This window comes from Phasianus colchicus, chromosome 4, assembly GCF_987193195.1.
Source record: "Phasianus colchicus chromosome 4, bPhaCol1.hap1.1, whole genome shotgun sequence".
Lineage (NCBI taxonomy): Eukaryota > Metazoa > Chordata > Aves > Galliformes > Phasianidae > Phasianus > Phasianus colchicus.
Window position 1 is genome coordinate 56,167,168 of NC_143439.1, and position 12,863 is coordinate 56,180,030.

Below are 12,863 nucleotides of genomic sequence, written 5' to 3' on the forward strand. Positions count from 1 at the left end.
TCAGATATTCAGAGAAAGCAATAAGAAACACAAATAAATACTGAACAGTAGCAAAGGTTTTCAGGAATCACATTTGTTTTTTATTTTGACAACTGAGGTACATTAAATGTCATATTTCACATTGTTTTATTCTGAACTCCTCGGAATATTTTGAACTCTCTTTATCATATATTGCCAGTGAATAAAAAAAAAAAAAACAAAGTAAATATCTGGTCTCTCTTAGAACTTCTTGTAAGTTATTAAAATGAAAGAGCAACACTCCTTAGACATGTTTTAAAAAAATATATAAACAAGTCTCAGTTTCTTGTGTATTTTGTGTGTATACACTGTGTATCCACATCGGAGAGATAAGACTTACGACTGAATACATGACCAGTTATCTGTGTTTCTTCAGCATGTGAAAAATAGTACAATCCTTGATTCTTTAGAAAGCCCAGCCCACACATCAGTGAGTTTCTCTAGTAAGATGACAGCATCACACAAAACTCCTTCAGGTCAATGTAGGAGCTTTGCTTAGGCACATGGATTTGTATGCATTGGGACCTTATGTGGTAAAGGTCTGTAGGAACAAAGGAAAAAAAAGGCGTTGTCAATACATGACTTGTTGTCAAGACATGAAGAAACTTTTTGAGCTCCTTCCCATTGCTCCAAGTAGGTTAATTGGGCAGACTTGGAAACAATGTCAGCTTACTTATTTTTATACCAGTGTTGGTTAGCTGTATATAACCAGCCTGAAAAAATGGACATTCAACTTGTCACTTTTTTTGCTTTTATTTGCCTTAATAATAACTTCTGGGAAAAGTAGAAGCTCACCATTTGAACTAGCAGTATACTCTAACGGGTTACTGATGCTTAGGTCAGGCTGTAAGATTCAGTAGATGTTGCTATTTCTCTGGCTTCTTGGTTCTGCTTCGTTTTGTGTTGTTGTTGTTTATTTTTATTTTATTTTATTTTATTATTTTAGGAAAAAGTTTGAAAGGTTCTGCCTTGTTGCAGTCTCTCAAGTTGTTTTCTATAAGTGTATGAGCTAGGCTTTCCTGTGACTTTTTACTGTTGATTGGCATAAAAGTCCTTTGTTGTCTGCAGCAAGCTACTAATGAACCAACAAGGGATTAGGAGGAAAAGTCTGGCGAACATCCACATGCTACATCAGCTGAACTGAAGGAACCCTTCTGTCAGTCTTTCATTTTGAGACTGTAAAGAAGTTTTCTAAACATATTTATGATAAAGTTCACTTAACACAGTGATCACAGCTAAAGCCCACAGGAAGCTTGATAGATTTCCAATAACATGCAGAAAAATAATATAGCAAAAAACTCGAGTATATTTCTAATTATTAGCGATGTATTTTCTCCCTTTGTTATCTGCATGAAAATTTTAGTATATCATAAAAAAATTTCTACCTTCGATCCAGGTTATGGATTTAAAAATCCATCCATATGCTGTATACCATTGGAACTATACATCTGCCTCTTGTGCTAGAAATTATAGAAAGTGATTAAATAGGCAGACTTACAGCTATTTTTTTTTTTTTTAATTGTAGTCTCCAAGTATAGTTTCTTAACAGATCATAATTTTGGACAAGAGTTTGAACAACTGTACTTGGCATAGTTGTGTTTTTAGGAAGACTTAGTATAATTTCAGTAAGTTTTGTTAGCAAGACTGTCTTATTACCAGGATATTTCTTTAGTTTTTGGTGCATGGTTTTACAAACACAACAACTGAATGTAGTGTGTAAATGCTTTTCCAGTATAATGTGAGGCTCTCTATTTTGCAGAGCTAAATAAGTCCAGGGAAAATGTGAGTAGGGAATAGTTTCTATGGTTTTGTTGTTTCTCTGCTGATCACTATAAAAATTCTTTCTAGGGTCACTGCACCCTATGGATGAATGAAAAAAAAAATATCCCAGAGTTATATTGAGAAAGCTGTTCTGGAAGGCAAAAAATGGTGATCTACAATGAGGTCCAGATATGCTAGGGAAATATTCTTGTGCAGTTTGTGCAGTTTTCATTTAGATCTGTTATTCCTAAGGGACCAAATATTTAAGAATAAAGTAGGACCTCAGAAGTGGCAGAGATGGAAGAACAAACAAACACAATTATGAATAGGATGTTTTGTGATGGTCACATCACTCTGCCTTGTGAGGTTTTGGCAGGACATTGTGGACTTCCATTACTCTAGTTTAAGGAAGAATTTGAGGGAGAACAGATGTAATGCTATTTCAGAATATTAAAAGGCTGTATTAGAGCCAGTAACATTTCTTATGAATAAAGCTTACTTTATGTTTAAGTAAGGTGCCTTGATTGAGGGAGTTAAAAACTCAATATTTTCTGAAATTCAGAAGTGTGGCATTAGTATGGTAAGACTGGTGTTGAAGGCGAAGGCAAATACTGTATATATTATGAAGCGGATCCACTAGATGAATGCAAAGGGACAGCTGAGTTGGTTGGAGTGACAAACCAGAATGATAGCATTTGTAGCAGTAGCTAAGGCAGGTTTCCTGCAGTAGGTTACAAAGAAAGCATCTGATTCTTAGAGCTATTGCACTGCTGGCATTATATATATCCCTGATTGGAGAACATAAGGGGAGAAATAAATAAGAAACAGCCAGGTTGAGAGTCTACAGGACTGACATAGCTAGAAAAAAAAAAGAATCAATGAAATTACCTGTCTCACAAACTCAGACACTTAACACTTTGGTGAATTAATACAGCCTCTTGATTGATGCTGGTTGTAATGGAGGGGTGGGTCATACTCTGCTAGGAGGCCTAAAGAAGCACGGTGAAAAAGAGCTGCTGGGCACCTGATAGCACCTGTGGCATCTCACAGTTGCGAAGCATTGGACATGAATGTATTGAGGTCGTCTGTCACTTAGAGAAAATTAAAGCAAATATAAAACATCATCCCTTGATACACTGACTATCTCAAAATTTGAAATAAAAGAATTGCTGCTTCATTACTGATGATGCACAGGAGATTTACAAATGACTCTGGAAATTCTTTTTGAAAAGATTTCCTCTGTAGTTTTGAAAATGATCTCTATATTCTCTCAAGAAAAATTCTTGCTAATAAATAAGTAGCACAAACAGATCATGAGAGCAGTTGAGCTTCATACCTGGTGTAGGGAGCCTGCTTTGGCAGGGGGTTGGACTCGATGATCTCTGGAGGTCCCTTCCAACCCCTACGATTCTGTGATTCTGTGTAATTCATGTAATTCATGACCACAGTAAGTATGATGTCTGCATCAGCTTCCAGAAATGCATACTAACAGATTCAGGAAGCCAAATTTTCAAGGGATGGACTAGAAATGTAATTCAATTTTAAGGACTAACAAATACTCAAAGAGTATTCAAAAGACTGTTTAGAATTAGTAACATCTTGTCAGTTTGTATGCAGCTTCTGACTTTCTACATCAAATCAAAACTTCTGAGCAGTGGTGTTAGGATAGTATCCAGAACTCAGGTATACTTTTGAATTAGGACTACAACACAACTGGTTGGTAAGGATGTCTTATGTCAATGAATTTTTGAAAAGCCTATTTATGAATATTGCAGTACATAACTTCTTCTATTTAGTCACTTCTGTAAAAACATGAGCTGTATGTGTTGCTATATAAATGCAAAGCAGAGTGGGAAGAGCCAAAACTTCTGCTTCATGACTACGTCTTGCCCCCTGTCCAAGACTGGAGATTCTTTGGGTGACATATATAATCTATGCCAGCCCATAAAGTTATTGTTGCCTGCTAATATGGGACTAAAATTCTTGTTCAGGGCATCACAATACATATCATTATTCTGTCTTTTGAAGGCAAGCCATACTGGTGTACTGCCCAGAGGAAAGCTGCAAGGTGTGGGCCATTACAAGATTTAATGTTTATAATGGCTGAATAGATCACTGCATTTTGCTTTCTTTTTTTTTATTTATTTTTGAGTTCATTATTTACCAAGAAAGAAGGTTACATTCAAAAGATTCAAACTAATCACTTTGCTTGTTTTGTTCAATGATTTGATGAACTAAAATATATCCTTGTTATATATATACATATGTTCTTTACATTTATGTTTTGCTTTATTCTCTTTTTCTTATGCTAGTAGTAAATTCAGAGAGTGAAAAAAGTAAACAAATGAGTTACAGGGACAAAAGACTAGCAGCAGACGTAATAATCTATTTGTGTCAATTATGATCCATCAAGATTTTCTGGCCCATTTCCTTATTTAGGAAGAATTTTACCCATTTTAAAGATAAATATATATTATTTTTGAATACCTACTCTTGTAGATATACGTGTTCAAAGTATATTAACAATAAGTTATAAGTACTTGTTCAAAGCTGTTCTTATTAAAGATAGAAAAAAATATTATTTTTTCTTCGTAATTAGTTGCAGGGACATTGCTTTTAAAATGGTCCTGTGGATTTAGATCATTATTTGTATCTTCGTCATATGCATGCTTAAAACTACTATTTAGATTTTTCTCAGTCAAAATCAAGAAACTCTAGCTTCTATTAGAAATTCTGTTTTCAGTTTTCCATATTGCATTGGACTTCCACTGGTGCTCTGAGCATTCTGGACTGGACTCCCATTTGAGTTTTCTCTTGATTTGCACAGACAACTTCTTCATCTAGCTCTACCAGTGGAAGAGACATTAACATCTCCTGTTATCTGCAGTCCTACCAATGATAGCCTTCCCCCAAATCTGTTAGCATAATTGTTTATAAATATATCCAGGTTTGCTTTAGGCAAAGTCATGAAGGTTAGCTCAGTTCATTTATCTGAACTTCTTAAGGAAATCCAAGTGATTTTAAGCAATCCAGGGCAGGCTCCCATAAACTGTTTCATTAGGTGGTAAGGAATGACAGAGGATAGTAATCATCCTCACTTAGAGCCATGACAAAAAATGGACAGTGGCTTAATGACAACCCAGGGAATGTGAATACACAAGAAGAGGAAATGTAAGGAAGAAAGATAAGCATTCCTGGGAACTCTCTTTGTAGACCCACTCATCAATTTTCAATCCAAACTGATTGGGCCTTTTTTGAACATTAAGATTTCATTATATACAATATTAAGCAATGGCAAGATGATTCATGGTACCTAAGATCTTAGTCATAATAATGTAAAAAAAAAAAAAATAAATTCACTGTATTGTAGTGTAAAGCTGCATCACAAGATAAGAAGTGATCATTTAGATATGTCCCTAGCTTGAAATATAATGACCAGTGATTTCAATTTCATATATTTACTCTCACGACAAAGTTAAGATTGCATATTAAATGTTTTTTTGAATAGGAGACAGCAAGAGAAATACCTTTCGTAAGGTTTCAAAAGATTTTACTAAAAAGTAATGAGCTAATAAAGGAAAGAATCTTTATTTGTGTATTATATTATCTCTATATCTGTCAAAAAGAGAAAAGTTCACAGCACATGAGAAAGAGAATCACAGAATCACAGAATAGTTGAGACTGGCAGGAGTTCTGGGCCCATGTGGTCCCATCCCTGCTCCAGCAGGGACACCAGAGCAGGAGCTGCAGTCGTTAATGCTGTTGATAAGGCAGTTTAGCAGATTTTCAGCTTGTTTGAAAGAAAGATTAAATGAGAGAAAAGAAGAATGTGAGGAAAAAGTTTGCAGCACTTAAAAGCAGCTTGCCAAGGAACAATGGCCTGCAGAAGAAAAGTGAATGCAATCTTAAAGATTTGCACTAAGTCTTAAGCAGAGCCAGCAATGATGTATTTCAGTATGGTTAGGATGGAACATTTAAACCCTAGGTTTTCTAACAGAAATATTAAACAGTTTCAGGAAGTTCAATCTTGAGGGGAAAAAAAGCATGTGATAGTGACATGCAAACATTGATCTGGATGGGTTTACCTATTCACAGTAGAAAATTTTTTGTTGCTGTTTTTTTTCTTTCTATTTATTATTCTATTTTATTATTCATTATATCACTCATCTTATTCTCGCTTCTTTTCACTGTTTTCAGTAATGATAACCCACATCACAATGCTAGTGTACCTGGGGGATTTAGAAGCTGCTGCCAGTTCTTACGTGACACAAAGATGTTTTCTGAACATAATCCAAAGAAAGAAATGGACAATAATGGCTTCCAGCCATGTGAGGGACAATATCCTACCAAAGAGGATTAAATTTATTGCAGTTGTTCCTTGCTCATTTTTGTTGTAATAGAGTTGCTGTTTTTGTAATGCAAATTCCTCCTTAGATGCTAAATTACTAAGGATTTAAATAGTGTTGCCTTAGCCATGCTTGGCACTTAATGCTGCATGAGGCAGAGCTGCAGAGCTCTGCAGGAGGGCAGCAGGTGGGAGATACCTGGTAGTCCTCTGCCTGTATTTGTGCTGATTCTCTGGGAAAACACTCCATTTAGCACATACTACTGAAGTGAGAGACCGTAACAACTAACGTGTCTACTTTTCCCTCTTCCCCTCAATCTGTTCTTTCAAATGTTTGTTTTCCAAGGTCAGGCTCAGCACTAAATAGCGCTTAATAAGGCAGGAAAATGAAAGAAGTTGTTGTTTTCTGTTGTTAACGATGAGAAGCGATTCGTAAGGCACTGTGCTGCATAACATCTCGTGCGTTGCCTGCCACATGCTGCACCTCTTCTCTTTTTCCCTTCCCTCGGAGAAACTCGCAGAAAGTTGGCACGTCGCACCACGGCACGCTCAGGGGGCCGTGCCCCATCCCCGCGTCCCCCCCGGCTCTTTCCCTCTTTTTGCTTCCAGCTCTTTTCTGTCCCTCTCTGTCCAATGCGAGGCCCGGTCCCCGCGTCTCCTAGGCGACGTGCTACCCACAGCGACGCTGCCAGCAGCCGCGCGGCCACGCCGGCGGCTCGCCGGCCCCAGGTGGTTCTTTGCCTTGTTCTTCCCAGCCCGGGGGTCCTCGGGGCGGCCGGGCCCTCCGCTCCCCTCCGCTCAGCCCGGGAGCGGGGCTGCGCCCGGCGGGCCGCGGCCAGGATGTCCGCCCCGCTCCCCCCTGCCCCCGCCTAGAGCGATGGCTTCGCCGGGAAAGCCGGGCGGGAGAGCACTTTCCTCAGTGGCTGTGCTCAGACCATGACCTAACTCACCATGAACTTGGAAGGGCTCGAAATGATAGCAGTTTTGATCGTGATTGTGCTTTTTGTGAAAGTGTTGGAACAGTTTGGGCTGATTGAAGCAGGTTTAGAAGGTAAGGGAGCGCTTTTTGGTGGCTTGTCGTTTTTCTGTTCTAGTTCTGCTCTCGTGGGTACCTGTGAGAGGGGCGTGTGGTGCTACCTGGGTCACCCCCAGCCCCACAGACACTCTGGGGCTGCACTGTCCATCTTATGGCTGTGGGGATTTTCTCTTGCAGGAAAAATAACCCGACATCCTGCGCACTGCTAAGGTGTCCAGCAGGGATAAATGCAGTAAAATCAGTGTCTGGTTCCTGCTGTAACTCTGCGATTTTAAATCACTAGGTGTCAAAGGATGTTTCAGAATGCTAGCAGTGTTGCCTTAAATTTTTTTGTAATCTATTCATGCAAGCATCTGGACTGGGATTGTTGTTAATTCAGGACGGCTGTTTTGTAGTGTTCAAAACCTGTTGCATTTTGAATCTAGTGTTAAAATGTGATAATGGTCTTCACGAGGAAGAACTGTGATGCTCAGATTCAGAATAAGCAACTTTAAGATTCACTCGGGGCAACTGGGTGCAAGTTTTATTGCTCGGTGCTTTATCTCAGATCACCTCCTCTCTTCTTAGAAGTATAGTTTGTGTATAAAGCAGTAAGAAAAAAAAATCTTACATTATCTTTAGTGTACTTTATATAATTGCAGCAAAGTTGATAATGTACTGTTACTCATTACATCCCAGTGTTTTTATCAGGTTTCAGACTGAAATGTTCTGCCTCAATTATTGAAAAAAATACATATTCTCAAATCTTCCTGTAAGCTAGGATTTAAGTATGATGTATGTGCTTGTGCCTGTGAAAACGAGAGCTCTGTTGACTGAGAGATTACAGTTTCTTGTGTTAAGGAGTGAGAATACAAGCAAAACTTGCTCCCATGAAATGATCTAAAGTAATACTGTTCATATTATACTTTTGAGAAGTGCAGTCTTTTCTTCAAGTGACTCTTAGTAAGGAAGTCTATGTAAATGTTTCTCTATATTGCTGTGTAATTAAAACTACCAAGTTTTAATTACAGAATCTGGAAAACCTGAAGGTACTCACAAAAATGTGTTATCAAGAGCATTTTTATAGAGAAGTGGTATATCTACTGGAGTGCATTACACTGAGTTGAAATGACATCAGATTCCTTTTTAATTCATTAACTTAAGCTTTTATTTTATTCCACTGTAAGTAGAAATGTCAATCAACCTGAGAAATGCTGTGATAAGAGTTATCTACAGCATTAAAGGTGGCAGAGATTCCGCAAAACAGGCAGTATTTTCTGTCTAGGTAGGCTGCCAAGTCTCCCTAGTGTTCTCGAGTCTGATTGTCACACGTGGTTTAGTTCCTTGGTAATATTCAGCACTTGATTATTGTCTATATTTGTTTTTATGTCTGGGGAAGTGGTAATGGGAAGCCAATTAGGAATATAGTGAAGCTGCCTGTTAGTGATTGCAAGATTTCTGTAAGAAAGAGGTTGATCATGCAGCTGCCTATTTTGTGTGCCTCGATAGTCAGAAGCCTGTCTGTCTGCATGTGCATGCAATCTTTACGTTTCTTCTTCCCTAGCGCAGTACTGCTTTCCAGCACCCCAGCTAAATGAAATCGCAGGAAGATGTGTATGTCCCATTTCTCTGTGATGTACAAGTGGTGTAAGTGAGAAAAAAAGACGTGTTACATGAAAATCAAGCAATAGATATAAAGTAATAGAAATAAACAATAATGTATGAAAGTGAGCTTTAGGTAAATAGCACAGACTTAAGAATTCATTTGCTTGTAGTTAAGGAACAGTGCAGGTTTATTCCCAAAGTATTTCTTAAACTCAAGAATTGAAGACTTGTTCACAACAGAAAATAGTAGATTTATAACTTTTTACTGGGCAGTTGAACAAAATTTTACATAGTGAAAATTTCATGCATAGTACAAGGTATATGCATCATAAAACTGTCACAGATGCTTTTAAGTGAAATATTAAGGAAAAGGGAATTTTATAAGTGTACTCATGATAACCTGTATGCTTTCTGGGAAGTTAGTGAGGAAGTTAGTGGCAGCTTCATGAAAACATTTGTTAAAAGAACATGTTTTTGTTTGATTTGGGATAGCTTCTCCCCACCCCCTCTAAAAGGTCCCATTTAAATCATTTTGCATGTTCATACAAATGAGTTGTTTTACATACTTGTGGCATGTGAAACACATCCTACATCTATCTGTAAACCATCCACAGATTCAGCAACAGCAACAGTGTGCTGTAGTACACACAAAGCAGTATGCTGAACCCTCTGAAGTTTACTGCAGCTTTGGTAGAGTTCTGAGCATCAGAGTTGGTCCCTACCTAACTCCCTACCAAAAGCTTGAAAGTAACCCGATCTCTTTCCCGAACTGGTTTATCATGTTTCTGAATGTTGTGAACTACATCCATATTTAATTTGAAAAATTCAAGTGCAATTTACGTAAATCAATAGCAAAATCTCATTTCTTTCATTGTAGTCTTTTAATAACTGTCATGAGTAATACTCTGCTTTCTTCATAATTTTAATGCAAACTATATCTTTAATGATAGTACAGAAAGACATTATTTCTGAAAATAATGTTTTGAGAGTAAAATATAATAAAGTATGGGCTTACATTTATTTCCTGATGCACTGCACTCACTTAAGTAACAGTATGCTTCTGCAGTTTTGTCATTGCCTTCAACTGCTGAGTGGTTCTATTGTTGTTATTAAAGTATTTTCAGTACTAGTACTTTTAATATTGTATGACAGCTGTTCAGTGATAAGTAGCAGAATAGATTTATACACTTCTGTAGGTTGTGGGTTGCAGAGACTTTATCTGTAGATGATGATGCATTGCACTCACATAGGTAACTGTGCTTTCTGTGGTTTTGCTCAGTTCCCTTTAACTGCGGAATGGTTTTACTGTTGTTATAAAGCTGCTTTCAAAAATATGCTTTTAATATTGTATGACAGCTCCTAAATTGATAAGTAGTAGAATACATGCATTCACTCTCATGAGTTGTGCAGTCTTTCTCTCTAGTTTAAATATGTAACAGTAGGTAGATTATATTCTCCTTAAGAAAGTTTACTAACTCTTTTAAAAAATGAATTTATTAGATTTATGGAAAATACGTAGCAAAGAAAGTTAGTGGAAACAAATTTAAAATCAATTATATTTCTTCTTGTATGGAAAGCTTTTCCAAAAGTCATTCACAAATAAAATTAGATACAAGGACTGAGCAAATCAAACATACTTTCATCTTAAGTGCTTTTCCAAAAAGAATGTGATCTTCATAGACAAACATTGTATGAACTTAATCAAGACATGGAAGAAACTTTGCATTTCAATATCCTCCACTGACTGCAGTTATTCTGGGTAAGTTGTTGGAGGCAATGTGGTTGAAACATTGAGAGGTCAGCCTTTTTCCTAAGTTAGAATGTTTTTTTAATAATGTTTCTTGAAAAATGCAAATTGTTTTTCAAAAGCTAAATCAATCCCTCATTAATAAGCAGTAAAATAAGCAACTCTTCCTCAGTGTAAGCATTGAAACCAGTACCACCGGGGATAAGGTTCAGAGAAGAAATGTAGAGGATATGGGTTATTCAAAATGTTCACATAAAAATATGTTATTCATGAAGAAATGCTTTCATAGCAATTAGCTCCAACTGAAGGGGAAAAAAAAAACATACCAGTACTATACATGTTACTGCTGAATGTGGGCTCTGAGTTTCAATGATAATTTCAAGGTTAGTGTCTGAAAACCTTACTTAGGAGCCCAAAGAGTGGCAGTAATAGAACTTTAGAGATAACATTATAATAGTTGAGATATATTACTGAAGAACATTGTTCCTCCAAAATGTCAAAGCCCATTTTAATAATGCTGGCTAATGGCAACTTCCAGTTCGTTGTCTGGAAAAACAGAGAAAAACCATCATTTTGTTTGTGATATTTACAGCTGTTTTTGACAAGGACTGTGTACGACTGGAAATGACACTGAAGTTTCATGTGGTTGTTCTGAAGCTAGCAGTCTCTGCACATATTTCTTGATCTGCTGGAAATTGCAATGCTTCCATGATATCACCCTTCATTGTGATGTTTATGATTAGAAATGGAGGAATATTAGTTTCAAAATATTCATAATGACTAATACTTCATACCAGTGATGTTTGTAGTAAACATATGGGCTTTTCTGCCATTTTGCCTTTCTTAAGATCAACCTGGTACACTCTTTGTCCTTGATGTCAAAGAGAGTTATGTGCAGAATTATGAAGTGTGAAAGCAATCATGGACCAATATGTGAAATGACTAGACAGAGCTGACAGTATTCAAAAGAAAAAAAAGATGATAGAAGTGTTAATATTAGCAATTTCAGGCATTCCTTTGAAGTAATTTGTTCAATTAAATCTCCATATATAACAAGATAAATTGAATTAAAACCGCTGTTAAAATGATTACTCTGATGCAAGTGAGTGAGCAGTAGATAGATATCTTAAACACAGCACTGCAGTTTTACTTGGTTAAGTATTTATCTTTAAACAGCACTACTAAGTCATTCTAGACAGCAGGCAGGCTGTCTTCCACACTAGAACCTTCAATCTGATTGCAGCATCAAAAAACAGAGGTAGATAAGCAAGTTTCTTAGCCAAGGGACTTTGTGATAGGTGCCCTCAGTCATTAGCTGCCTGCTTTAAAACAGTTTGATGTCTCGGAATACCTTCTGAAGGTAGTATGTTACTGGTGTATTGTTACTGAAAAAGCTTTCCAGTGTCCCCAGGTCATTGTCTACTGAAGAGCTGCTTTCTCAAGGCTGATTGTCACACTGATGACAATATGCTTGTAACTTGTATACTGTAACTGCAAAGGAAGAAGAGATGTCAAAGAAATAAGTGAGTAAAGACCACTGTGCTCTACATTACAATATCCCTTGCAAACTTGCTAGTACATAATAAACTTTTTTAGGAAGTAGAAGGACAGTAATAGAGCCAAACAGGCTGTTGATCAGAAATCTCTCAAATTTCCTATTTCTGAATTGGATTTCTGAGTATTTCTGATGAATTTCATGAAGACAAGAGCCTCATTCCTGTTGCAGTTTGGTTATTAGTTATCTTGTATAGAACTAGACTTTGAATAAATAGAAGTTACCTCCCTCCAAAATGGAAGAAAGCTAAACATATGGCTCAGTTTTACTATTTTGCAATTTTAGATCACAATCTCAAAAAAATTATGAGAATTATGTGGGTAAGAGAAAGATACATGAAAACTGTAAAACACCAAGAAGACAACGTTTGATATTTACCTACTCCTACTGGCTACTCACTATAGGATTTATATTTTGAAAGTATCTGTGTAATTTATTTAATTTAAATAAGTAAATTTGACATTCTTACTGTCAAAGAGCCACCATAATCAAAAGAAAATTATACACAGCACAGTGTTTGCCTATCACTATAAATTGCCTTAATTTTTACTTATTCTCCACAAAGTTCAATTCCCTTTTAATGAAAATCTCTAGATGCCCTCTAGAAATACTTATTGACTCTTTTTTCTTTTTCCAATTCTGGCCTGTACATTAGCTGAGAGCAAATGTGGGTGCTACAAATTGACATATGCACAATCTCTACCAAGTTTTGAGAACATTTATTACTCTTCAGTACTTAAGGCTGAAATAGCAAAAAAAGAAATCTTCTTTCTTTTCTTTTTAGTTTTAAAAACAATAGAAGTTAAATTGATGTTAT

The 12,863-nt window shown here is 36.7% G+C and overlaps 1 protein-coding gene across 4 annotated transcripts in view; it reads left to right on the forward strand.

Annotated features, from left to right (window-relative positions):
• Positions 1-12,863, forward strand: part of KCNIP4 (potassium voltage-gated channel interacting protein 4) — a 381,941-nt gene that overhangs the window by 192,878 nt on the left and 176,200 nt on the right. Inside the window, exon 1 of one of the 4 annotated variants that reach the window (XM_090139605.1) lies at positions 6,810-7,175. The exons of the other annotated variants lie outside the window; for them this stretch is intronic. Within the exon in view, the coding sequence (XP_089995731.1) occupies positions 7,076-7,175 (100 nt within the window). The 5' untranslated portion in view covers positions 6,810-7,075. Of the gene's footprint in view, positions 1-6,809; positions 7,176-12,863 lie in introns of those variants that run through there. 4 annotated transcript variants of the gene reach the window in all.